Here is a 27,243-nt window from a genome sequence, read left to right on the forward strand (position 1 = left end):
GAGCCATCCACCCCCAGCAGGTTTATCCATGGAGCATGGCTGTGCAGAGGGAAGCAGAGGGGAGAAGCCCTGACCCTCAGCCCCTGCACCAGAGAGGATTTGATCCCTGTAAGCTCTTGCATGGTTCTCAGGCAGCCCCAGACTCCCAGGGAAGCTGCCAGCCCGGGCAGAGAGCTGGAGCCCAGGATGGGTGGAGAACATGAGAGCCCCACAGCAAACTTGTGGTTTTGATGAGGTGGACGGGGAGAGGCAGCACCTGCCTGTGCCTGCTGGTGACAGAAAAGGAAGGAGCTGGGCCCCTCTGTGCCTCCAGAGAGCCAAGGTCCAAGCTGGAAGTGACTTATCCACCACTTATGCACTTCCTGAGCCCCGTGGGCAGGGGCCAAGGGAAAGCACACATGGCCAGGGACTCTCCTCCACACCACCCCAGGAGTCTGTGCCCAAAGAGGAGAAGCACACAAACTGCCTGGGCCTCCAGTGACACAAAGGGCATGGCTGATGCTGTGCAGGGGGCTGGGATGAGCCTTGAAGGGGAAGGATGTGGCCATAGGACCTCCATGGCAGAGGGCAGCTTCCCTGTCCTCCTTTGTCTTACATTATCCAACCAGCCAGCAAGAAGCAGACCCAGTGACCACTTTCCCACTGGTACTGGAAGCCAGCTGAGTTCCTGGCAGGGCTGTCCTGTTGCTGGTCATCCTGGCACAGCACAGTCCCAGCACGAGGGGTTGAGGACTTTGCCTCCCCTCATCACATTCCCTGCTCCAGACACCACTTAACTCATGGATGTCTTTCATGTGCCATTCTCAGACTGGCCCCCTGTGCTCCCCAAACCAGCAAAGGAGGGAGCTGGGGACTGCCACACCCCCAGCCCAGCATGGATGGATCAAGGTCCCTGCCATGCGGGGTGACACAGCACCGACCTAGAGACATTGGGTACACCAAGAGCTCAGCAATCACAGCCCTCTGCCCTCAGCTTTGCCAAGGGGCAAAATCAGGACACGAGAAAAGAAAAGAAAGGGCCAAAGTGGAACACCAACAGCCATGGGTGAAACCAAGGGGTGAGGCAGGGACACTGGCATGGGTGGACAGGCTGCCCAGTGCTCTGAGTGACGTGGCAGGGGTGAAGGTGCCACTCACCCTCCCAGAGGCTGGGCACTCCCTGGGGCAGGCACAGGGCACTGGTGGGAAGGTCTGACGGGATCTCTATCCCAGTGCCCCCCCCAGGGAGGGGCCCCTGGCCACAGCACACAATCCAGGCTCTGGGTGTTTGTTTTCCAGTCTCCCGGGCGGATGATAACCACCCGCTCCCCAGCCAAGGCTCCAGCTCACCATGCTGAGGTTCAGAAGGTACTTGGTCACGTAAGTGGAATATTTTTATGTATTTATTTAAGTAAAATGCTATTTCCCCAAGTAAAATTCTCTTTCCATCCCACCCAGAGGTGATGTCCTTGCAGATCCCTCTGTGTTGGGAAATAGTTGAAGTGGTGATGGGAATGGGCAGGACAGATGTTCCTGCTGCACATCAGTGCAGGGCAGTCTGGGGTGATGGGGATTTTCCCTTCTGGTCATGCTCCAAGGGTGGCTGGAAAACAGCATCTTTTGAGAGGTTGTTGCCGCCAAGGAAGGAGAATGGCACAGACCTTGGCAGGGCAATGGGGTGCTCGTCCCTCCTGCAGCATCCCAGGTCACCAGAGGACTAGGTGTGGAGCAGAAATGTGTCTCTGTGCAAGTTTTTCACATGGCAACCCCTAGGGTGAGGTGCCTTCTTCCACAGCCTCTGGTTTGGACAGGAGGGATGAGGGAAGGGCAAGGAACTTCCTTGACTGCAGAGTTCTTTGGCTGGGGGAGAGCTGTAGGCTGAGGGCTCAGTGTCAGGTGTAGGGTGGGCACCAACACAGGCAAGCAGTGCCACTGTGCCCTTGCTGTGCTACCTGAGCATCCTGATGACTATTTCACCCAATTTCTCATTTAGTGCCAAAAAAATGGCTCCAGTGACTGGCCAGAGGGAGCAGGCTGTGGCTGATGTATGTATTGTGTACATTAATTCCTTGTGCAACTTCTCTCGCTGCCTGGAGAATATCTGGGCACACCAAAACAGTCAAATCTTTCCCTGCAACTCACCTTCCCAGTGAGCTCAGCCTCAGCACCTCCCAGAGCACCCACAGCTGGCTGGGACCCTGAGAGCCCAGAAACCTCCAGCCACAGACCCATCCTGGCTGGGGCTTTTGTTTCTGTGTTGGACAGGGAAGGGCCACTGAAGGGTCAGAGGGAAGCTCTGCTTGGAGCAGGGAGGAATAACCAAGGGGAAATCTGCAGTTCTGCTGAGAACAAGTGGCTCCCTCTCCCCTGCTGGGGCTGGCACTGAGAGCACCATTCCTTGCAAAGATTTGCCCATCAGTTCAGGTTTGGATTAAATCCCTTGAGCCAGCATAGGGGGCTGCTCTGGCTCTTCCACTGAGCTCTTGCAGCCAAAAGCATCCTTGGGGTGCTGCATCCAGCTCTGCATCCCGTTTGTCACTAGTGGGGATGACAGCACACAGGCTCTGGTCTGAGGGGGCTCCTCAGCTGTAGCCTGCCTGCAGATGGAGGCATCTCCAAAGACTGCAGGAGCTGGGCTCTTGCAGCCCAATCCACCCTGCAAGTGCAGTCCGGGACACCTCCCTGTGCTCTGGTCTCAGGTGTTGAACTCTGCTAGTTAAGCCCATCGGACTGAAAATGGAGAGGAGGCTGTGCACGGAGGGCAGCTGAGCCTTTTGACGGCTTTTTGTTCACTTACATCTTGCCAACCTGCTCCATCCTCCAAGACCAGGGCTGCTCAAGCACCATGAACCATTTAATGGATGTTTTGCTGCCTCCAGTGCAACTTCTTGGCACCTTCAGTGCAAGTCTGAGCACTGCCACTTTCTCAGCACACCCTCCTTGATGTCCCTGGAGGAGGGAAGGAAAGGCTCTGGCTTTGTGCCAGCCTGGCCAGCCCTAGCACATGTCAGCCCAACACGTGTTGTGTGTTCTCAGCTGGGTGTTCCACCAACACAACAGCCACCCCAAAAGAGCCAAAGGACCTGGATCTTTCACAGATTCTCAGGGGCTGAAAGTCTGGGATTCTGTGGAAGCAAGCCCAGAATTATACCTGCTCCAAACACAGATCTGGGAGTGGCAGAGGGTGCTGCCCCCAGCTCTGCCTGGAGAAGTGTTTCATCATTCTGCCTTCATTACTGTGTGCTCCTGCAGATCCCCCCCAGAGTCTGTGTGTATCACTAAATATCACAGTGCAGCTCTTCATTTCATTCTTGCTGCTTGTCTTACTGTGGTCAGCCAGACAAAATTATGATGATCATAATATAATAATATAATGAACACTCCACTTGCCTGTCTCCAACCAGATCCAGGGGAATCACTCTATTCTGGAGCAGCTCCTCCCTCACTGCCTTCTCCCTCTATGGTCTCTCTGATCTTCCACATGGAGTTATTTCAACAAACCTTTCCTCACACCAGCCCTGGGGCAGCCTCGGGTCTCGGCTTCAACCCTCCCTCTTTAACACTTTCTGGCATTTTAAGCTCTGTTTAAGCATTTGGCATTTTTCTGCTCTATTATTTGTCACATCTGTTTATCTCTGACCTCACAAGAGTCTCCTTGTGCGACTGGCACAGCCAGGCACTGACCCACAGATGCATTTGCCACCTCCTGTCTCATCCAAACGTGGCCGTCTGCTCCTCAAGTGGCAAAAAGTGTGGATACCTCCAGGATGCCACTGGGACTGGGGATGCTGATGGGTGTAGTAATGACACCTTCTGAATCCTCAGTAGCACTGCCATGGCCCAAGATCTCCCAGCCTTTCCAGTCCTGAGTACTTTAGACACTAAAATCCTCCTGGGAGGAGCTGAGAGTTTCAGCTGAGTGAAGGGACATTACTGGGAGCAGGGCAGAATGGTGTCCATGAGTGTCCAAACATTGCAATCAGTGCTGTCATTATCAAACCACTACTTAATCATGACAGCTGATGGTTTTCCTGAAACAAATCCAGTTTCTCAGTAGCAAACCTGAATTCCTGACCTGCACCAGTGGGATGACCCCTTAGGACAGCCCATGTTTGTGTCACTGCTGCCTCACCAAGTGAGTTCTGCTCCCATATGCCACAGGACTGCCCAGAGCAGGAGATAAAGCACCACAGAGATGAAGAAGCTCTGGGACAAGCAGGTCTGTGCAGTCCCAGTCCCACTGTCTTGGTCCAAAGCTGATCACTGCAGGAAGGCAGAAATGCCAACGAACCCAGGGTGGCTGTTGGAATGTTGCAGCTTCCAGGGAGACTCTGCCCAAATTTCTGCTTTCATTAATTTCTCCCATTTAGATCCTTGCTGCCTGTGGCCCTCCCTCCCTGGGGCTGGCAGGTTGGACTTCCCCCACAGCAGAGCACAATCCCAGAGGGTTTAACCAGATCCTCAGTACAAATCATCTCCTGTTATGCAACAATGAGCTCCCAGGGGAAAAACCAGCAGGATAAGGGAATCAATTCAGGTTGTAAAAGTCCTCTAAGATCATTGAGTCCAGTCTTTCCCCCAGCACTGCCAAGGCCACCATTAACCCATGATTCCAAGTGTCACATTTGCTGGGACTAGACAACCTTTCTGTGAAAAAATAAAATATAAACAAATCCTTTTTTCCAGGAAATTCAGCCTCTCATCTGTTCCACTGAAGATTAAAGCTACAATCAAGCTCCACCAGGGTTTGCAGCAAGCCCTGCAAACAGAAGGAGCCCTGTGGCAGCATCTCCATGACCTTAATGTTGCCATACACAACCCAAACCCTCACAGAACAATTCTGATGGCCTGAAGAAATCACACTGCTGTTGTAGACATGGCTAAAATCAGACTAAAATCCAGGCACTGCTGAGGCCCCCATGGTGGCATCACATCTGCAGCCACAGCTGGAGCCTGTGCAGATGGCAGTCCAACAGCAGAGAGTGGGGAGAGCAGGGGAAAAAAGAGTTTTATTGTCCATGTTGATGAAGACAAGATCCTGATCCTCCTTGGCCAGGAAGGACAGGGAACACACAGGCAGGGCCCTGTTCCTGCTGCCTGGGGGGAGCTCAGGCTGCTCCAGGAAGGCGTCCCTGGGCAGCCAAGGGACTCAGTGGTTATCACTGTTTGCTTTTCAGCACATTATCTGTGGCCCATCTGGAAATTTCCACGAGGCTGCAGTGCTGGGGCACAGCCTTGGAGGTTCCCCAGTTATCGCTGCCTCTGCATCATTTCCGCCCCTGAAAACGTGACTTACCTGAAATAACGATCAGAAATAAAACAGCCTCAAGGCACATTTCCCTGCCTCACACACATCACTGGTCCTGCCTTTTTCTCCCCACGAATGGTCTCAAATATCTGTTTCCTTGCAGGAAGCTGAGTGCAATCTACAGGTGCCAGCCCAGTCGGCTCTGGATCTTCTTCAGCCTCCTCATCCTCCTCCTGGTCACACTTCAGGTTGTGGAGAAGCTGCAGCCTCCTGGGTAGGTCCTGAGCAGGATTATAAACCTGCACCTCGTCCTCCAGCCTCCTGCTGGCCACTGAGGTGGGCTCAGAATGGCCCTCCTGGAAACCACCCAGCAGAGTCTTCCTTAGACAGGGAGGGAAATCCAGGTGAGAGAGGACCCTCTGGGGGTCCCACATCTCACCCTATGCCCTGGCCAGAGCTGAGCCCACCCTGGGTCAGACAAGGCTGCTTTGGGCTTTGTCTTGCTGGAGCACAACAGGGTGGTGAAAGGGGCAGAGCAAGAGGAGGCAAGGAGAGAGAGGAGCTGGTGGTCTGGAGAGGCTGGAGGAGTGATTGCAGATAACCCCAGAGTGGGACAACTGGGCTCAAGGGCTGTGTAGGGTTTTGTGGAGAGCCAGGACAGAGACACTGCCACATCACTGCTGACCTGTCCTTCTCTTCATAAAATCATTAAGGCTGTAAAGGAGCTCCAAGATGATCAAGCCCAAGTTTTTGCACCCACTTCTCTCCTCCAGGGCAGCAGTGAAGCCCCTATACCCATCAGCAATGCCACCCTCCCCCAAGAAAAGAGGGAAACATGTTTTAGGGTGACTTTGGGGTGTCAGGGGGTTCATTGGGCTGCAGAGGAGCTGCCTCTGCAGTGTCCTCCCATCTCCAGCATTGTGTTCTCCCCATCACAGGAGCTGCCAGCGTGAGCTGGAGCGTGGCCTGCAGGACACCATGGGCCGTGGGCTGGGCTCTGCCCTCCACAGCCCCGACCTGCTGTGGGAGGATGACTCCCCTCAGGGCCAGAGGGAAGCTGAGCCAGCTCCTACCTCGACTGGGGATGTTTTCAGGATGCATCTGTACTTCAGACAGGAGACCCCTCTGGCAAACAGCCGAGAGCAGAGCTGGATGCAGCAGCCTGAGCAGAGCAGTGAGAAGGTGAAAGCCCATCTGTCACCCATGGAGCTGAAACCCCAGCTGCCTGGCCTGGGAAAAGCAGCCAGAGAAAGTCCTTCTCCAAGCCTTCCCTGGAGGGTGGCCACAGGTCTGGCAGAGGCCGTCACCAGCAAGTTCATCATGTTGGCAAACAGGCTGAGCACACAGGAGCAGAGGGGAATGTCCCCACCTGCAATGGTGCAGGTGGAGGTCCAGAGCCAGACTCAGCCTCAGGCTGTGAGTTTTCCCCACCCTGAGTGGGGCACCTCATTTATACAGCCCATCCCAAACTCAGCTCAGCCTCTGCAGGCAGAGGATCCTTACAAACCAGACCTGGGGACAGGATTTTTCCCAAGCTGGACAGAAGCCTTTGAGGTCAAGGATTTAACAGCTGTAGAAGCTCAGCAGGCCAGAGGGGTCACCCCTCAAGGGAAGACGTGCAAGCCCAAGACTGACATTGTTTTCCTGAAAGTCCACAAGAGCGCCAGCAGCACCGTCATGAACATCCTGTTCCGCTTCGGGGAGACGCACAACCTCACCTTCGCCTTCCCCCGGGGTGGGGGCTTCCAGCTCTTCTACCCCTACCACTTCCTGGCCAGGTTCGTGCACGGCTTCTCCCCGCGGAGCCCCCGGCGCTTCAACATCCTCTGCCACCACATGCGGTTCCTGCAGCCGGAGGTAGGGACAGGGCCGGGGCCGGCGGGCAAGGGGGACAGGGGCTCAGGGGACACAGGGAGGGGCACCTGGCGAGCACGTAAACTCTGCAGCGATGAACTAAAGAGAGGCAGGATTGCCCACGGGTACCTGGCATGTTGTTGGCATCTCCTGAGAACTTCTGTGAGCAGATCTGATGAAGCCCTGCAAAGGGCTAAAGTGGGGGACAGCATCTGTAGCAGCCAGCAGCTCTCATCTCTTTGATGTCTGGTGGGCCCTGGGACATGTCCTGCTCCCTGGACAGGCCCAGAGGGGACCAGCTGCAAGAGGAGAACATCCAAAGTGCATCAGGTCAGCTGTGCCCAACATCCACCCCTCTGGATGCCACCTGAGGGAAGGTGGGCATGGGGAAAGGGAAGGAGACAGGCAGTGTCTCTATCCCAGCCCAGTCACAAACCTGTGGCTGCCCAATGTGGGGAGCTTTGCTCACTGCTCTCCCCGTGTAACTCTTCTGGAGCTCCCCACAGCCCCTTTGATGAGCTGCACCCTGGAATCCTCCCCAGCACCCCCATCTCCATCCCCAGCAGGTGCCTCTGCTCAGCAGGACTGTGGGCATTGTGGTCCCTTCTTCCCACCCCAGCTTTAAACCTCCTTTTCCTCCTCGGCAGGTGCAGAAGGTGGTGCCCAGCTCTGCCGTGTACTTCTCCATCCTGAGGAACCCCGTGCAGCTGATGGAATCGTCCTTCGTGTACTACAAGGGCGCCTCAGCCTTCTCTCGGGTGCGCAGCCTGGAGGAGTTCCTGCGGCAGCCCCGCCGCTACTACAGCCCGGCCAGCGGGGACCGCCACTACGCCCGGAACCTCATCACCTTCGACTTCGGCTTCAACCCCGACGGGGACGCGTCCCCCGAGCGGGTGCAGCTCATGCTGAACGCCATCGAGGCCTCCTTCGACCTGGTGCTCATCTCCGAGTACTTCGACGAGTCGATGGTGCTGCTGAAGGAGCTGCTGTGCTGGGACCTGGACAGCGTCGTGTCCTTCCCGCTCAACTCCCGCGACAGCAGCACCCGCTCCACGCTGCCGGGCTGGGCCGTGGAGAAGCTCAAGGCCTGGAACAGGCTGGACTGGGAGATCTACACGCACTTTAACAGGACCTTCTGGGAGAGGATCGAGCGCGCCCTGGGCCGGGAGCGGCTGCGGCGGGAGGTGCGGGCGCTGCGGGCGCGGCGGGCGGAGCTGGCGCGGACCTGCCTGCAGGGCACGGGCAGCGTGGGGCCCAAGGACATCAAGGACTCCTCGCTGCGGCCGCTGCAGCACGGCGGGGCCCGCATCCTGGGCTATAACCTCAAGCAGGGCTTGGACGGGGAGCTGGAGCGGACGTGCCGGCGGCTGGTGACGCCGGAGCTGCAGTACAGCAGCCTGCTCTACAACAAACAGTTCCCCCCGCCGGCCCCCGAGAGCCCCGAGCCCGCCGCCCCCGGGCAGGACCGAGCCCCGCCGCACCGCCTGGGGACCGCCCGGCACTGAGCCCCGCAGCCCCCCGGGCATCCTTCTCCATCGCCCCGGCCGAGGACAGCGAGGACCAACCCTCCCTGCCGGGGCGCAGCTCACCCCTGGCTGTCCCTGCACCACCGGGCAAAGCTCCGGGCGCTGCCGGGGGCAGGACGGGCTGCAAAGGGCTCCCAGGGGTTGGACAGGACTATTCCAGAGGGAAATGCCCCCAGTCAGCAGCCGGAGCCTCAGCACAGCTCCAGCAGCGAGGAGATCCAGGAGGGCAGCCCGGATGCTCAGCCCCGCACCAGAGACTGCGACAGAACAGGGCCAGGGTGTAAATCAGAGCTGTGGAGTTTGATTTACAGCTTGGGAACGAGTCTGTCTGTCTGTCTGTCTGTCTGTCTGTCTGTGCAGCTGCAGCTCTCCCCTGCTCCATTAACGTTACCGTGCTGGAAAAGCAGCCTCTTAATTAAAAATAACAAAAGTTACTCTCACTCCCTTAACTCCCCTTAATTACATCAGTCTGCCCAGTAGATGACCTCCCCAAAAGCCTCAGAAGCCCCAGAAGCACATCCCAAACATTTGAATACGTCCTGGGAAAAAAAAAAAAAAAAAAAAAAAAAAAAAAAAAAAAAAAAAAAAAAAAAAAAAAAAAATAAAAAAGCAGGGAAAGAAACTGGAAGGGAACCCCACCATTATTTCGTGCTGACTCTGTGCTTACAGGTTGCCTTTGGATGCTGCATTTATAGGATAAGCATCCTACCCTGCAGTGTCAGGCTCAAGTTCCATCCCTGTGTGACAGGGAGACATCTCATGAGCCTCTCCGCAGGCACATATCCCAGCCCACTGCTCTGGGCTGCCACAGGAATATCCTCTGCTGGGGAAAGATCCCGCAGGAATGGCTTGTGGAGGGCAACTCAGCCCTGACTTTTCTCATCTTGCACTTCTTGAATCAAAAGCAGAGCCAGCAAATCAGCTGGGGTAAACAGAGGCCCCATCTCTGGCTTTTCAGCACGATTTCCAAACCAAAAGAGGTTCTGAAAAAATTGCCCAGGGGGATCTGAGCATCCCAGACTCTCCCTGGGGCAGCCACCAAGAACCTCAAAGGTTTCAGTTTCCACCCAAAGGTCTCCTGCTCAGTTTAACCATGAAAAAAGCCAGATTGTGCTCCCAATGCCCTTCCCAGGGCAGTGCAAAGGAGCCCTCCAGGCACAAGGAGAGGGCACTTTTTGGGGATTTTGCTCCATGGCTTTAGGGGTGCCTTGTGTTCCATAAAGTTTCATCTCTGAGGCACAATCTGTGCGTGGCTGTGTTGGTCCCTTCCCTCATTCGTCCTGTTGGAGTGGGGTGGGCTCATGGTTTCAGGGCTCTGGGGCAGGTCCCCTCAGAGGGCAATCCCAGAGGAAATCAAGTGGGATGAGCAGCCCAGAGGCCATGTGTTGGGAAAGATCCATGGATGCTCCTACAGCCATGCAGCACCCTGGGGCTGTCTCCCCATGGACTCAGCAGGGTGGAGGGAGGAGCAGGGCTGGACCAAACTGGGTACCAAACCTGCATCTGACACCTCCACTCCAGGTTTTAATTGGGTGCCATTTGCTAATTCCCTATTTGCTCCTCAGGATCATTCCTGTCAGGAGCTCTGATCCAGGGCAGAGACACTGGAACAGCCAGGGCATCACAAGGATTCCCTGAGGAACATCCAGGGTGCAGCTCCCATGGGGTGCCCTGGCCCAGCACAGGCAGGGGGGATCCCCATTTCCCAGCAGGTGTTTCCCCCCACACTCCCCCCATTCCAGAGCAGGCAGGGCAGAGGTAGTTTGGGCACCACAGTGACTCCCATTTCCAGGGGTGTCTCCCAGCAGGGCTCCCAGGAATGACATCACTCACTCAAATGCCAAGCACAGCATTTTTATTTTTATTAGTTTTTTTTTTCCCACAAACTGTAATTTTAGAGTTAGGAGTATTTCACGTAGACATGGAGCAGAGTCCAGGGATGCACTTGCTCAACCACAGCAGCTGTCTGAGTCTCTTTTTTTTTTCCCTAACCACAGACCCTTTGAGCACCATTTCTTGATGCTTTACAGGACCAAAAGCCAGGCTAAGCACATCCCTAGAGGAGCAGGGTCTCCCGTGGCCAGTGAACTCTCTTGCCTTGGAGCACTTTTAATTCCTCTCCAAGACTTGCCAGGTTCAGCCTGTGCAATTCAAGGACTTCAGGTCAAGTTTAACTCAAAAACCCACCAATTTTTAACCAGTATCCATCAATAACTCGAAAGATCAAAGCCTGTTTCCTCCCCCTCCCAAGTGTCCAAGGCAATTACTGGCTTACACTTTGTTTTTAGGGCTGCAAGAGACCCAGTGGGGTTATTTCAGTCATTGAACGATGCAATAACCCTGAGTTGCTCAAGGCTGCCCATGGAATGGTCCCAACTTCCCGTTAAGATTCCTGGCAGTACAAGACAACCAGCAATTTATGCAAAAAAGTGTTCAGTGTTTTCTCTCTGAGGCCACAGTGTGGGCTTGAAACATTTCGGGCTCTCCAGAGAGGCTTTCAAAGCAATTCCCAAAGGAGCTCAGGGGGATCCTGCAAGGATTCCTTTGTGATGCTTTAAAGACTGAACGAGCTGCAAAATCCTCCACACCGGGAAACCCTTTCCCAGGAAAAGCGCTGCCAGGACTCCTGGGCTCAGGCACGGGGCTCCGAGTTGCTCTTCCCCTCTTTCTTCCTCCTCTGTGGTTTCTCACCCTCCACCTGCGCTGTCACCTTTGCCTTGGGCACCTTGTATTTGCTCTTCCGGCTGTAGAGGAGGTTTTTCTGGAAGAGGCGTGGGATGTTGCCCTGGAACAGCAGGAGGGCAGCGAGCATCCCTGGAATGAGAGCACAGACCCCTTCTGAGCTCTGTGTCGAGCATCTCCACCCTCCCCACAGCTCAGCAGCAGTTTGGGAACCTTGTCACAACCCTCACCATGACCAAAAGGCAGCTCAGCACCACTGGCATCCCCAAGAGCTGGGGACCTTAAGCTTTAAGGAGAATTTAACCACTCTGTCCTTAACATTAACAATGCTTGTTTTGACCCAGAAGGGCCATAAACCACCTTAGTGGTTTTCTGGCAGAGAATCATTGAGGTTGGAAAAGTCCTCTGAGCCCATGAAGTCCAACCATTCCCTTAGTGCTGCTGAGGTCACCACTGGTCATGACCCGAGTGCCACATCCACATGGCTTTTGTATCCCTGTAGAGATGGTGTCTCCACCTTCAGCAGAGTGTGCCAGTGCCTGACCACCCTTCAGGGAAAAGATTTGCCCAAAATCCAACCTAAACTTCCCCTGGGGCAACTTGAAGCTGTTCCCTCTTGTCCCACCACTGTTATTTGGGAGGAGAGCCCAACTCCCACCTGGCTGCACCCTCTGGTCAGGGACTTGTCTCCACTCCCAGCACACGTCCAGCTCCCCATGACCACCCTGGAGCTGAGGACAAGCTCAAAGCAGAGCTCAGTCTGCCATTGCCCTAAAACGTCTTCATTAAACCTCCCCCAGACTTTGGCTTCAGGGAGATTTCTGCCCTCATACCTTGCAGAATCTGGATTTTAAAAAACTGCACAGCAAAGAGATGACTCCACAGACAATGAGGCAGGATGAAAAATTACACTTGCCACTGGCAGCCTCAAGCTCAGCCCTTTGCCAGAAGGCAAAGTTACACTGAGCACTCCTGCCTTGCCCCCATGCCAGTCCTGCCCCCTGGGAAGATCTCACCTGCGAGGGGCCCCAGCCAGTAAACCTGGATGTAGTCCCAGAAGCTGCTCCCCGAGCACTGGAAGGTGGTGGCTGTGGCCAGGGCAGGGTTGAAGAAGGCTCCCGTGAACGGTCCAGCTGTGTGGGAAGAGAAACGTGGCCAACAGTCCCACTGCATCCTTTGGAGCACTGGCAAAGGGCTGTGACCCCTCCTGCCTGCCTTCCCGGGCTGGGGAAATCCCACCCTTGTCGCCCTGAACTTTGTGGGAAGCAGAAAAGCTCCATGCAGGACCGAGGGATTGTAGTAGGGGACATTCTAGGGAAGTGATCCCAGTCTTGAGCTGTGGCTGTGAGCTGACATTCCCCTGCAGCCCAGGTACCCCAAACTGCCACCTTCATCCCAAAATGAATATTCCACAAAATAACAGAAAACAAACACCTTAGTAGTCATTACCTTGTTAATCCCCATCTCTCCAGTCCTGGAAGATGAAAAACAGGGGAGCTATTCCTCCCCTACAAATGAGGTACTTTTCCAAATGACTCAGAAACAAACTCCAGTGCTGCTCACCTGTGTAGGTCAGGAAGGTGACAGTCGCTGCCAGCGCAGGGACCCGGTACAGGGGGTGACTCTGTCGCATCCTGAGGAGGACAAGGTGGAAGAGGAAGGAGCAGGAGCCTTCCACGAAGGCGGCCTGGGGTAGGGAGGTGTGGATGGAGGAGCTGCACTCGGGCGCGATCAGGTTCTGGATGAAGTGGAGCTGTGAAAGCTCCCAGGACCAGTAGAGGCGGGTGAGAGCCCAGCCCGTCCCTGCACCCACACCCTGGGCCAGTAGCTTCGCCACAGTCACTGCCAGGCTGGACTCCAGCAGCAGGAACTCCTGGAGAGACACAGTGGGGTTGGCGAATGCTCCGTCAAAACTGGCGCCATGGACAGCAGAGAGGAGGAAGAGCAGGGTCAAGACCACGTCCAGGCCAAAGCCACCACCCCAGGGCCCAATGTCCATCAGCATCCTCAGCTCGAGGCAGCTCATGCACAACTGGAACGAGCCAACAAATTCCCTGGCAAGGCAGCCGTGTGTTCCAGGGGACAGGAGCCTCTTGGAAAACCACCAGAGCACCTGGCACACCCCAACAACCAGGAGGAAAAAAGCAATGGAGACATTCAAGCCATCCATGGTGAGGCTGTGCTGGGGGCAGTCTGGGAAGGAGCAGAGGAAGCTCCTGCTCCTCCTCTTTATAAAGCCAAGCAAAAGCAAACGTGGCACAGCCCGACAGGCCTGGGAAAGGCCACACGTGTGGCCCCCACGGGGCAATGCCAGTGCCACACGGAGCTGCCACAGTCACAGCAGCTGGAGCAGCCATCAAGTCGTTTATCCCAGGAAATCCTGGTGTTATCCCCACCAGGCACTGAGCCCTCAGCCCCAGCATTCACATCTGAGAGCCCACAGCCACTCCCCAGAGCTGACATCTCTTCCAGAAGTAACAAAAAACTTCATTTCTTTCTGCTTGGCTCCAGTGCCTGTGGCTGCCCCATCTCTGGAAGTGTCCAAGGCCAGCCTGGACAGGACTTGGAGCAACCTGGGATAGTGGAAGGTGTCCCTGCCCATGGTGGAGGTAGAAAGAAATGGGTTTAAGGCCCCTTCCAACCCAAACCATTCTGGGATTGTATGGTAAATGATACATGATGTGTCTTCTGGGTCATTTCCCTGACCTGCAGCAGAAGAGGCCACAGCTGCCATCCCTCCAGGCTCTCCAGCAGCCCCAGGGCAGGCAGTGCTGGCAGGTAACCCTGCCAGCTCTTCTCCCTCCCCTGTCACACACAAAGAGCCAACAGCTTTGATTTGGACTATTTTATTTCCCCATGTCATTTATAAAAGAAATTACCAGGAAACCCAAGTTTAAAGCACACTTGAGCTGTAGTGAAGAGACTCATCCCTGCTCAAGGTGGCTCCGGCAGTGCATCTCAAGCCATGAAAAGCAGGAGCAGATGCTTCAAATGCACTGGAGCCTCTCCCTCAACAGCCTTTGACAGCAGAGAAGAAACATGACATTGTGGGGATGCTTGTGAAGGCACAGCTTAGCATCTCCCCCTGCTCCTCCCTCCCTCCTTTCATCTTCCTTCCCCACTCCCTTCTATCCCCGAGTGCCCACCCAGCAGTGGTTTTGGGAAGGGTCCCTGGGATCACAGCTCACAGCTCTGGCTTTGGAAACCATGGGACTTCTGGGCAAGGAGAGGGACCAGGCTGCCAACCACCCATCATCCAAGCCCTCCTCTCCTCTGCCCAAAAACTGTCTTGCTTTTGGTCAGCCTGCCTCAGAACTGCCCCCAGTTTAATTCTTTTTACCCCAAGTCACCCTCCAGATGACAGGGCAAGCACTCATCTTTCACCTCAAATAAACAAATGACTTTGCTTGAATAAGAGAAGATGAAATATCCTTTAAGAGTCTCATAAATTTGTAATTTTGTCCTTGAGAAAATTGACCTCTGGCAGCAACAAAGTGCTGGTCAAAGCTACTCACTGCAGAACCAACCATAAAATACATCACAATTCAACTCCATTCTTCCCATCTCCCCTCCTCCTGTGTTTCTCAGTACAGAGACTAGTAGAGTTTTCTTATAAAAACAAAACCTCACAAGGACCCAGCAACCCAGCCCAAATCCAGTCCCTAAAAGAAAACCACCAGATTACAGGACACAGACTGGTAAAACTGGGAAAGAAATTCCAACATCTTTTCCTTCCCCCAGAAATGGATTTTCCTCTTCTTCTCAATCACTGTAAGAGTTGGGCCTTAGGAAATAAACATTCCAAAGTTTAAAAACTATTTTCCACCCATTGCTTGCAATTCTGCCCAGGCACATCCTGCAGTTATGGGACATTTAACCCAGGCTGGAGAGAGGAGCTGGGAGCTGTTGATTCCAGGGATAACTATGGGATTAAACAAGGCCAGGGGCTCACTCCCTCATTTGTGTTAGTGCTGACAGCAGACTCCATGCAGCTTTGCAGGGCTGCTCTTCTAGGAACTAAGCTACCTAAAAATTGCAGTATTCCCACCAAAACCCCCTTTTCTAGAGCTGGAACATCAGTGTCTTTCTAAAGCAAATTTGCTTTCAGGGTTAAAATGCAGATATTTAAGTGGAGGGGTTTAGCCACAGAACAGGAACAAGTTTGCACTTGCAGAGTTCAGCAAAATAAACATTCCCCAAAAACACTGAAGGGTCGCAAGAGCTGAGAAGAGCCACACCCTGGCTCCCTCGCTATTTTCATCCTCAAAGAGACAACAACTACAGAGAAAAAAAAAAAAAAAAAAAAAAAAAAAAAAAAAAAAAAAAAAAAAAAAAAAAAGTAAGAAGGTTATTTAAGGGAAGCTTCACTGGGCAGAGGTTGGCTTAGAGCTTTCCAGAAGCAGCTACATGTTCCCAGCTGCTGTGACAAGGCAGCAGGAACCTGGGGCAGTTTTGCCTTCATGGTCAGGCAGGGAAAAAGGCTCCAGGGGATCCAAGAGTTAATTGTGCTCTGTAAAAAGACCCAAATCCTTAGAATAAGCATTCACTGACAGGGAAAAAAATAACAAAGACGGGTCATCCTTGGCTCTAGAAACCTCACGGCATTCCAGAAGACATCAGTCCTGAGGAAGGTCAGCACATGGTACGGGCATGTCTCCCCTCCAAGACCATCCTGAGGAGCTGCCCTGAGTCCCATCAGTGTCCTCATGGTTGATCCACAGTTGTACCACGCTGGACTCACTGTTCAAGAGCCCTCCAGAAAACACAAGGATCTGGAGCCTGTGCATTGAGACATATCCATGCATTGAGACATATTGACAGAGCCTGTCTGCTCTTCCCTCCTCTGCACTGACTCAACATAGCTCCAAAGCAGAAGTCTGGGACCCTGTTAAGTGCCTGAAAGAGAATGAGCAACCTCTAAGTTCCCACTGGGAAAATCCCATTAAAAAACCCAAACCATCAGTCCCTACAGGCTGTTTCAACACTCAGGTCAATGGGGATTTGAAATCTCGATGGACTTGACTTGATGATCTTAAATGTCTTCTCCAGCCCTACTGATTCCATGTTTTTAAGTGAAGATGTGCTGCAGGACATTCCTTTGCCTTGTTGGGAAAAGCACAATGAGCTGTGGCTGGCACTGCCCTGCTCCCTCCTAACAGGCTGCAGGTAGAGAAGTCACAGAAAGTCATTGTTCTCAGTAGGTGGTATTTCTCACCCTCAAGGAAAAGAAATCCTTCCTTAGGCTGGATTCAAAGCAGGGAAAACAGCTATTAGAAGAACCTGATTCCTCCACACATCTGGAGAGCAACAACCAGAGTTTGGCTGAGCTCAGCAAACTTTCATGCTGCTTCCTCACATGACTGAAGACAGCTGTTTTTATTAAAAATAATCTTGAGAGCAAAATGCAAGTTATATTTAAAAAAGGGGAAAAATCAGCTGTACAAATTCCTAGGAGCAGAGATCTATGGACAGCACTGTGCTCCAGCACAGGAGCCAAGGGAACTGCACTGAAACCCAACAATGCTCTTCAGACACCACCATGAAAATGCTGCTAATGAGGATCCTCACTTTTCCCCCACCCTGGTTTTAACCTGCGTGCTCCTGGTGCAGTCCAAACAGTTGTGCTCAGCTTTGCAGTAACTCACTGCAGCCAAACAGCAGCCCTGAAAGACAGAAACTGCTGCCCCCAAATTTACTGCCTTCAAGAACTACGTTTTAAATACCCAAACTTGAATAAACTGATCCCAAAAAATGGGGCTGCTCTTGGATTTAGTCTCAGGCAGGTACGTGCAAGGGATGAGCAAGTTCACACAAGACTTAGGAGGATTTGCCAAAGATCTGCAATTTTCAGCTGTGCAAACCAAAATCAGCCAAAGCCCTCCTCTCCCTTCAAGTATCAAAGTCCCAACAGTCCTGAATTCCACTAAGCACCTTTTCCTCCTGTCCACTTTTCCCCCAGAAATTAAATGCCAAATCACTTAAGCACAGTGTTAGAGAACACCAGTTTAAATGCACAAAGAGTCAATCATATAGAAAGACTGAGATGCTACAACAAATTGATAACCCTGAAGAGACAGGCTCTGAGCAAAGCAACGTTGTCATGTCTGGGTGAAGCAGCTGCTGGACATGAGTGGTTTTTTCATTTCCCTTTGTCAGTGTATGAGCAAAGCTTGTATACCATGCAAGAAAGGGGAAAAGCCCCTTTCCCAGTAACACACGGGAACACAGAACATGCCAAATCCTTGTCATTCACCACTGAGGCAGGACCTTCATCCAGAGCCAAGTGACCCTGACTCAACCCCAAAGCAAAACCCTCCTTGTCCTTGGCTGGACTGGCAGACCAACATCCCACAGCCCTTTTTGTAGGTTCAGTGGAAAACAGAAGTGTTTCTCTGCAGCCTTGGAGGCCAAGAGGCCATGGATCTCATCCCAAGTCCTCAAAGAGCTGTGGGCACCCCGTGCCCTTGCTCCACGGTCCAACGCTGATCAGTGGAGATGGAACAAACCCAGCAGGCAGCAGGACACCTCAATTCCCATGGATCCTGTGCCATAACATCTGTAAGTAGGACACTGGATGGTACCCATGGTGCAGCAAAGCAGAGCTGTTGGGAACAGCTCCTGAATCATCACCACATCACCAGAGGTTACTGGGCCTGTCAGTCCCACCCCAGCACTGGCAAACAGAAGGGGGAAGATGCAGCTGGGATGGGCCAGGCTGGCTTTTGCTTTGCTCCCTTTGCATGGAGGGCGAGGAAATCTCTTCCACAGTGGGTGAAAAGGGTGTTTCAGAGTTGTTCTCCTCCCATCAGCAATCCAAGTTTTTCTGGGAGGCACTGCCATCCACCAGCAGCTTCCAGCAGCAAGGAAAGCTTGTGGTGATCCCAACGCTGGTACTGACACCAATGACTAATAAAACTTTAAAAGAAACAGGCTGGTATAGCATAAAATTATACCCACCATCATTAAAGCATTCATAAGAATCTTTACAAATACATTCTGTTAATCTCAGTAAAACACCAGCACATTAACTCTTTCAGACATTCTTGTCTTCAAAGGTATAAATTCATGACAGGGAAACGGGAGGAAAAAAATCTCAAAGGTTTTTTTAAAGTTTATTTCTAGCCCTGAAAGAACAGTTATTAAACAAAGTCAACAAATACAGTAGTTAATATTGCAGTAACAATTAAATAACATAATGGGATTAAATTACACAAAAGGCAACATTAACATCTGAAGACAGTTAAAAAAATAAAAAGAAAGCTTGCACCTACTTCCATTCCCATCAACAGCATAAGGAACAGAGGGAAAAACAGGACAGAGAGATTTATTGACTCAATTCCAGCTGGAGAGACCCTTAATCACGTTTTTGCTCCCTCCCCAGCCCCTCTGACAATGGGACCCATCTGCTGTAGCCAAACTTTTGCACCTCCCTGCACAGAGAACCAGGGGGGGAAGGCTCCAATTAGTCTCATTAACACCTAAGACAGGGCAAAGTGCTCAATCCCATGGTTGTTTTTAATAAGAACACTGGTTTGTTCTGTGATAACAACATCCCAGGAATCTCACACTCCCTGCACACTCACACCTCAGCCACAAGCTGCCCAACTGACACCTCACAGGGATCACATCCACGTCTGATCCCCGCTCAGGATCTTGGATGGGCACCCAAGAGGGATGCACAGGAATCCCCACATTTAGATGCATCTCATCCCTTCCCATCATTTCCTCCAGCTCTGGCTGGTCTCCACCTGCCCCAGAGGCACAGCAGAGCTGAGAGCCCTGCACCCACTCAAGGGCTCTGCTCTGCTCCCACCAGGGAAAACCCAAACCTTGGAGCTCCTCACCTTGCAGACACCCTCAGAAAAGTGATGGCTGACCCTCCAGACACAAAAGCACAGCACAAAAACCTTCCTCTCCTGCCAGCCCCACCTCTGATCCCCATGGAAGCCTCACCACAGAACAGCTGCTGCGTGGGGCCAGGGAGATGCTGCCACTTCCCAGCCTTGGAGCTGAACAACGTCCCAGGTCACACACACAATTTTGGGAACTTGGGATTGGGCCAGGATTTGTGCATTAGGATGGCTGAATCTTCAGAAGTCATCTCCTAAGCAGGCTAAATTGGGCAAATTTTGCAACATATGATTTAAACCGTTCTCATTCACCAATAAAAGGGAACTAATAAGTTAAAATTACTTATGATTTCTTGTTTTCTATTTAAAAAGCTAAATTTATCTAGATTGTGCCATTAAAAAACTCAACGAAACAAAAAAATGAAAGAAAGAAAAGCTCCCAGTTTAACTCTGGCACAAGGAGTTTCACCAAGTCCATTGCCAGCAATGGACAAAGAGGGAACCACTGGTACAACAGTTTTTTTCCTCAGCCAAGCCTCCTCACTGCTCCATTTGACCAGGGAGCTGGGACACACTCAAACCAGGGTGATTACAGTGTCCACGGCTCATAATAAACCTTTTTCCAGGCAAATGCACTTGGATTTCCTTACCTGGCATGAGACACTTCCCTGAATTTAAAATTTAAAGCCATAACTGTTCTCACACTTACAGCCAGGGAGATTTATCCCTGTGAGGAGCAGTTAAGATAATTAACCCAACAGAGATTTTAACTACCACACAGGAGCAGAATACAAGCTGAACCTGTCCAACAAGGCATCCTGCTGGCCCCACACGACCCCCAGGAGCTGAGAGACCCCAGCCCTGCTCCCCTCCACCATCCCCCCAAACTGCCTCTGCTGTCCTGCCCATCCGCTCTCACCTGGAAGTTTGTTTTGTCATACCTTGGCTACCATTCCCAAAATGTCATTCTCTCTATATAGACACTGAAATTCTATGAAAATGCCTTCTATCCCCTGCCAGCAATGTTTGGAAAAGTGTGCAAAAACTTTTATTCAGGGTCCTCTGTCCACACCCAACCATAGCTCTGTCTGTCCCAGGCCCTGTCCCACTGGGAATGCAATACAATCCCACTAAAGTCATGGTTGTTCTTTCACAGACTCATTTGGCACATTGGTACTACTTGGCTCTTCCTTAAACACTTGGGGAGGTTGAAATGCATAGACTGTAGCATTAGAAGGGGCACAGGCTCTGCTAAACTCACCCCTGGCAACACCTCAAGAACTGAACTGCTTGGGCCGTCGCTGTCCTTCAGAAGGAGGCACTTTTTGTTGCATTGAAGGGTTGACTGCAGCCATCCTGGCTGGCACAACATCCTTGGTGACAAGGATTAGGGTGACACCAGTCCAGCAGGCCCCATGATGGTCTGATTGAAGCACTGCTACCCCTCTGCTTCATCTCACCACTTTGGCATCTCCAGGTGTTCGTCATCATCATCTGTTCAGATCACGTTTCCAAAATCCTGTATCGTCAGTGTCCTCAGATCTGGTTATTTGTTCTTCTGGTTTCATTAGTACAAATGGAGCACATACAAAACTGGAAAAAAATAGCTCTAATACTTTAAACTCTGACAACTCCATAGGTTGATGCATTATTTGCTTGGCAGGGGAAGGAGGGGGGAAAATTACAACATATACAAAAATGTATTTGATACAAAGAAGGGAAATGTAAAATAAGTCAAAGGCACCAGCATAACTTCCAAAGCCCAAGTCAGAGCACAGATACATGTTTGTGAACCACCCACTGCACCAAGCACATTATCCCTCAAGCTTCTGGCCAGCAAGTCTAACAGGGAAAAAAAGAGCAGACAGGAAGACAGCTGGAATTTTTTCTTGCCCTGACTAGAACTGATCATTTGATCATAAATAAAGTATCTGACCCCAACCTACACATCTATTACCCACATCCAAAGACTTGACCGATCATTACGGTTCTACAAAGAGGCCACATTTTTGATTAAAAAAAATGTCCACAGAGCACAGGCATGAGAAACAGCTGAATACTTCTCTTCCCCCTCTCTCTCTCCTTATTCATCTTGAAAAGTGAAAACCATCTCCATATGTTATGATTCCTTAAGTAACTGAGTTGTTGATTCTACAGTACAGTGACAGCTAATCCGAAAAAGAAATGAGGGGCAAGATGTACCTTCACATTCACCACACCTGCCGTGAATCTGGTCATTGGGAGCTTCCCACAGGAAATGCAGGCAGAGGGGAGGAAGAGGAGAGGCAAAGAGATCAGCAGGTAAAATTAGTACTGCTCTCTGAAAGCTTGAATCTGTCATTCAAGTATTGAAAGTACCCAGAGGGTACAATGGGAGCTGTTACAGCGAAGTCGTTAAAACCCCTTAAAGCCCTGGGCACAGCAAGTGGTATTTCTGGGCTGTCTGGGAAACAAAAATCAGAATAAAAAAACCCCACAAAGGCCAGTAAATTCAGCCCTCAATTCCTTCTGGACCCCAGACAGGGATCTCTAGAGTCGCCACAATGTATTCTGGGTGTCTTCTGGATGAGAGTTTCTTCCCTTTTGCAGACGTTTCCCACCCCCACAAAAACCCCTTCCCTCCCCCCCAAAGTGTAACAATTTCATATATTATAAAGATTTGTAAAATACAAACAAACAAAAAAGGAAGAAGGCTGTGGCAGGATGTTAGCGGTTACTCTTCATCGCATCTTTGGCTGCCAGGATCAGTGGCGTCAAGCTGGACAGAGGTTTGGCCAGTTTCAAGAAGGGATGCTGCCAGGAAGACAGAAACACAAGCAATCAGTGAAAGACACTTTTAAAGGTTTGATTTCCAGCAGGATTCATGTTTCCATGGAGCTAGGGAGCAGAGACTCTGCATTTTAACTGCTGACTTGTTTCACATGTTTCTCTGGATGGTTACAAGGACAAAACTTCCCCAAGCCAGCTGGGACCACACTGCCTTGCCCTATGGAGTTTCTCCTGGAATATCTCACTGTTTTTGCAAAAGGTGTGTATTGAAGCTGCACTTGCAATGAGCAAAACAAAGATCTAAACAAGAAATAATCAGAGAAAGATAAGAAGCAGCTGGCTTTACTGGGAAAGCCTCTACACCATCTGCCTGAGAGCTACTCCTTGCTCTCCCAGGAAAGGCCTCAGTGATTCTCTCACTCCTACACACAATGCTGCCTACAAGCAGATCTCATTTAACAAATCAGCTTTTTTCCAGTGCACAGAAAGTATTTAAAATCAAAACTAAAAGGAGGACTGGTGGCACAATGGCAAGGACACTGCTCCAGCTGCTCAGCTTGTAGGGCAGAACCCTTATGGGAGAAAGGAAACTTTTCAAGGCTTGAACACTGATGTCAGACCAGCAGATTATTTTATCAGGAGTTCTGAAGGGGACATTTGCAAGTGGAAGTATGAAAAGCAATGCAAATGCTATCAGCGGCCACCTTCTGAAGGAAGTTCCTAAACTGCTGGATGCTTTGTGCAGTGACAGAGTGAAATCACAGATTATGATAGAATAACTTTGGAGTATATTATAAATCTTTTCTCCCAACTGTTCTCACTACAGTTCCCAGGAGAAAACACACACACAAAAAAAGAAAGAATGCCTAATCTGCGGTGTGGTTCATCACAGGCTGACCTGAATCTGGCCCTTCTCACAGTGCACTGTGAGAAGAAGCGCAGTCTCACCTGTAGCAATTCTTTGGCTGATCCTCTTTTCTCTACATCCATCTCCAAACATCGGTTCAAGAAATCCCGGAATATTGGGGACAGTTTCTCGGGGTTCTGGAGTTCTGGTGTGCCATTAGTTGCTATCAAATATAAAGCCTGTAAAATGAAGAGCAAGGTATAACCAAAACCAAACTTTAAAAGATGCCAGAGTGACCTGCCTTGTGGCAAACCCCCAGATGAGAGGGTTCTGCACCCTACTTCTCCTCAGCTTCACAGATTAGAACTGTAAAAATGCCACATGTGTAGGCAGTCATGACCTATTCTTGCTAGTAGCAAAGTAATGTTCAAGATCTTTTGGCAACAGATACTGACCTTAGCAAATAAAATATCAGTTTGTGAAATAGCAGCACTTTCCATAATATCTTGAGTTTGCTTTCCCTAAACTGTCACACAGGCCTGAGGTCAAAGGGTTGTGTTTCAGTTACAGGCAGGCAAGTCTTCTAAGTACCATCACAGAATCCCAGACTGGTTTAGGCTGAAATGGACCTTAAAACCCATCTTGTTGCACCCCCTGCCTTGAGCAGAGACACCTTCAACTTGACCAGGTTATGCCAAGCCCTGTCCAACCTGGCCTTGGACACTTCCAGGGATGGGGAGTCAGGGTAAGGCTGACTGCAAATTCAAGGCAGCTTTCTTCCTCTGGAGGAATTTTCTTGTACTGCTGATCTCATTAGCTTTTTCATTTTCTTTTTAATGCGGATGCAATTAACAAACGATCACTGACAGCAGCGAACACCCAGCTCCAGCAACACCAGGGCTTCTTACCCTCAGGGGGTTCTCGTTGAGGTATGGGGGCTCTCCTTCCACCATCTCAATAGCCATGATGCCCAGGGACCAGATGTCCACCTTGGGGCCGTAGGCTTTCCGTGTGACCACCTCAGGAGCCATCCAGTAGGGAGTTCCCACCATGGTGCTGCGCTTGCTCTGCTCGGGGGTGATCTGGGCACAGAACCCAAAGTCGGCTGCAGGACAACAGAAGGTTGAGAGGTTAAACTGGTGCACCCCAAGGAGTGGCTTTCCTAGAAGACTTCTCTATTGCTACACAGACATTTCATTGAGAGGGGTTTGGGGGCAGTTTCTTCCTTCCTCCCCCACTACATTCTCCATATTAAAAAAGCCAACGTGCAATGAAAATACAAAACCTGAAGGTGGTTAAGCAGGGCAGAATCCCATGGAGTGAAGACAAGGCTTTTGTCCTCTGCAAACAAGAATTACCCTGTAGAAGAATGGTGTTTTGTTCAGTCCTTCCTTCAAGAGTTCTAGAATGCTAACAGCCAAAATAAGCAATCAGGCAGAACGCAGGCAGAGTGCTCTGCACGTGGTGTGTTATACAGCCTGAATTAGAAAGAAATCCATCCACATCCATGGAAATCAATCCATGGCTTCTGCCCTGCTAAACAGATTGTACTTGTGCAGCTACTGAGGTCAACATTTCACAGCACTTTGGCCATCTATACAGGAACTACAGCCAACAGACATGGAAACAAGGCTCCAGGGAAGTGCAGTGCCGCCCCACTCAGCAGCAGGAACCTGGACAAACAAACCTCTCCACAAGGTAACTACCAAAGAGAACAACCACACTGAAGAAAACAAGAAAAGTCACCTATTCCTATAGCCTTCAGGTGCAGCAGCAATGCATGTCCCATCATGTTACTTTATCCAGCTGCAGCACTCCCACTTCCCAGGCATGTAAAGCATCAATAAGAACACAGTTAAGGCAGGAGACAGATATTACTTTATCATTGACACTAAGTTAGAGAAAGAGAGAGAGAGAGGGAGAGAAGAGAGAGAGAAATTTAAATTCCAGGGTGATTTTGGAAGTGTTATGCCAAGCAGAGCTAAGGAAAGAGCCAAGTCATGGAAGTGCCAAGTTGTACCAAGACCATTTAACACAGAACTACCCCACCCTGCAGTCAAAATGCAGCCTTAAAAAAAAAACCCAAAACCAAACCTATAGGAGTCACCAAGTTCCTCCTGCACTCTTTAGCCTTATCAAGGTGTCACAGTCACCTCCGGCATGGCCTGTTTCCATGACCAGCCCAGGGAAGCAGCTGCAGTGTGTTCTCCTGACCTCCCAGCCAGGCCTCCAGCACCAGCCACCAGCACAGAGGAAGAAGACAGGCAGGAATCCAGTTTCACACACCAGGAGCATGTGTAGCTGCAGTGGTGACACCTGTCCTGCCACCAGACTCCCTCAGAAAAGGGCAAGAGTTCAAAAAGAAGGTGCAGCTTCTCCCACCCTGAACTTCTGCTAAAGCAATATAATCACTCAGCCCCAGAAGAGCTTGTTCAGCACTGATGACACCACCTCCCCTTCATACAGGGAATTTCTGCAGCTGACTCCTGTATTCTCCTGTGTCTCCTTCCTCCTCATCCTCCCCCGATCCGCTGGCATGATGATTTTGACTCAACTGCTAACTCTGTCCTTTGGCTACTTTACTTTGCAATTTTGATATTTTTCCACACCTCTTTTGCAATTTTGATCCTTCCCCAGTTAACTCTTCTCAGCCACATCCTCTGCTGTAACTGTCCACTTCTCTTCAGCCTCTGAATCCACAGTTTGTGCACAGACACATCACATCCTTATGATGAAAAAAAAATTCCCCATGCAAGCAAGCAGTGCATCCAGCAATGCTGGTATGCAAATCAGGTTGCTCATAATCTTTCTCCATACTCCATCTCATAAATAAAATGAGACTGCAAACCACCTAGAATAGGGAAATTGCTAAGACACGTTTTCATGGCACTTCAAATACCTACTAAAAACTTTTTGCCTCACACCTTTTTGTCTCAACTCATTGATTGTTATATGTTTCATACATTCCTACATACACAAAAGGCAGATATAATGCACCTCTTTTCTCAACAGTCCTGACAGCTACCAATACTTTCACATCGTTTTTATTTACACACACCAGAAAAGGATTTACTGTACAAGCCCATGCAGGCATAACAATTTCCTGAAAAACAAGTGGTTTGTTTTGTCATGATTATATTAATAAAAGTGTTACATTTCCAGTCCAAGAAAAGGTACAGGGTTAAGACTAGACTGCAATAAATGATCAATAATGCTCAATTTTCTTGTTAGTGGCCTTTTCATGAATGGGGCAAAGCATTAATATCTAGTCCTGGCATCCTAACAAAGCCACTGCAGTTTGCTGCAACTTTGCTCTTGCAATCATTCCCATTTTACTTCACTGTGCCAGTTACTTCCTATTTACCAACGTGTTCATGGGGCCACAGGTTTGCTTCAACATCCTTCCTGGCCAGCACGTTCACAGCCCCAGTCTGAGGGCCCTGAGAGTATCAGCACCTGCTGTCTGATACATATTTGATAGCAGAATTGATTTCTATTACTCATAGTCAATTAAAAAACCATCTCTAGTTTCCCTGCCAATTCTCCTTTTACTGGTTTACACACTCCGAGCCAGAGATTCCTGGGAAAGGGAAAACAGAACATGAAAACAATTGTCTGCTACTCACTTAGTTTAACTGATCCATCCATTCCTAACAGCACATTGTCACTCTTTATGTCCCTGTGGATGACCTGGTTGGCGTGGAGGAACTCAAGCGCTTGCAAGCACTGGATAGGAGAGAGAAAAACAACATTCAGCATCCAGAAACAGAACTGTTGTAAGTGAACACAAATTCAAAGCCATGTGCACACCCTCAGCCAGCTCTGACTGCAAGGATAGAAAGGTATTATTTAAAATAACCAGCAGAGGAAGCTCTTGGGCTAAAAAATACACTCCGGATTTCAGGAGGTCAAAAATCATTTCACTGTGGTGTTTCCCTATCTTAACAAATTTATCCTTTAAACTCCTCATCGCCCAAGGTGCTCTTAGAAATCCTTGATGTTAATTTTGGTACATCCCACAGATTTTGCAGTGGAACCATAAAGGATTAAGTGAGAGCTTTTCAGGCTGAGGTCCCACCAAGAAGAATTGGTGAGGTTTCCTGTCCAGCATCCACACAATTTCTGCAGTGAAGGCTGTAAAACATCTTCATTCTGAAAGGCACTAATACTGGTTTGCATTGTTTTCAGATGAAAACCTTTCACGCTGTTTCTGCCCAAAACCATAATGAAATTTACTTTTGTTATTTGAGAATAAAAGGCAAAAGAACAAAAGCCAGATTTTTCTCTTTCCATCTAAGCAGAACATTTGCCATTTGCAGCTTGGCACAGATGTCCCCATTGAGTTTTGGGGGTTTTTTATCTTGGTTTGCTTTAGCAAAGTGATACTGATTTGCAAAACTAAATGTATCTAAAACACTGGGCAGCAGAGTTTTGATGAAGTACAATAGTTCAGTATTTCATTTCTTCCTCAGAGAAGCTCATTACTGT

At 50.5% G+C, this 27,243-nt stretch overlaps 3 protein-coding genes across 5 annotated transcripts in view; 1 reads left to right on the plus strand and 2 right to left on the minus strand.

Annotated features, from left to right (window-relative positions):
• CEP19 (centrosomal protein 19) overlaps positions 1 to 27,243 on the plus strand; it is a gene marked incomplete at its 5' end in the record, with an annotated part of 119,861 nt that overhangs the window by 47,457 nt on the left and 45,161 nt on the right. The gene's annotated exons all lie outside the window — the stretch shown is intronic.
• LOC310913452 (aquaporin-12-like) lies at positions 10,435 to 13,459 on the minus strand (the record flags this gene model as incomplete). The annotated part of the gene is made up of 3 exons (XM_083868884.1): positions 10,435 to 11,421; positions 12,306 to 12,422; positions 12,853 to 13,459. 3 exons carry the CDS (start codon positions 13,457 to 13,459, stop codon positions 11,240 to 11,242), a joined length of 906 nt encoding a protein of 301 aa, XP_083725010.1. The 3' UTR covers positions 10,435 to 11,239.
• PAK2 (p21 (RAC1) activated kinase 2) overlaps positions 18,360 to 27,243 on the minus strand; it is a 41,766-nt gene continuing 32,882 nt past the window's right edge. For all 3 annotated transcript variants that reach the window (XM_083868219.1, XM_083868220.1, XM_083868218.1), the window contains exons 12-15: positions 26,382 to 26,481; positions 23,664 to 23,860; positions 22,857 to 22,994; positions 18,360 to 21,932 (exon numbers count right to left, since the gene is read on the minus strand). In XM_083868219.1, the coding sequence (XP_083724345.1) occupies positions 21,846 to 21,932; positions 22,857 to 22,994; positions 23,664 to 23,860; positions 26,382 to 26,481 (522 nt within the window). In that variant the 3' untranslated portion in view covers positions 18,360 to 21,845. The remainder of the gene's footprint in view (positions 21,933 to 22,856; positions 22,995 to 23,663; positions 23,861 to 26,381; positions 26,482 to 27,243) is intronic.

The sequence above is a fragment of the Zosterops lateralis genome, assembly GCF_965231275.1.
Source record: "Zosterops lateralis genome assembly, chromosome: 10".
Classification (NCBI taxonomy): domain Eukaryota; kingdom Metazoa; phylum Chordata; class Aves; order Passeriformes; family Zosteropidae; genus Zosterops; species Zosterops lateralis.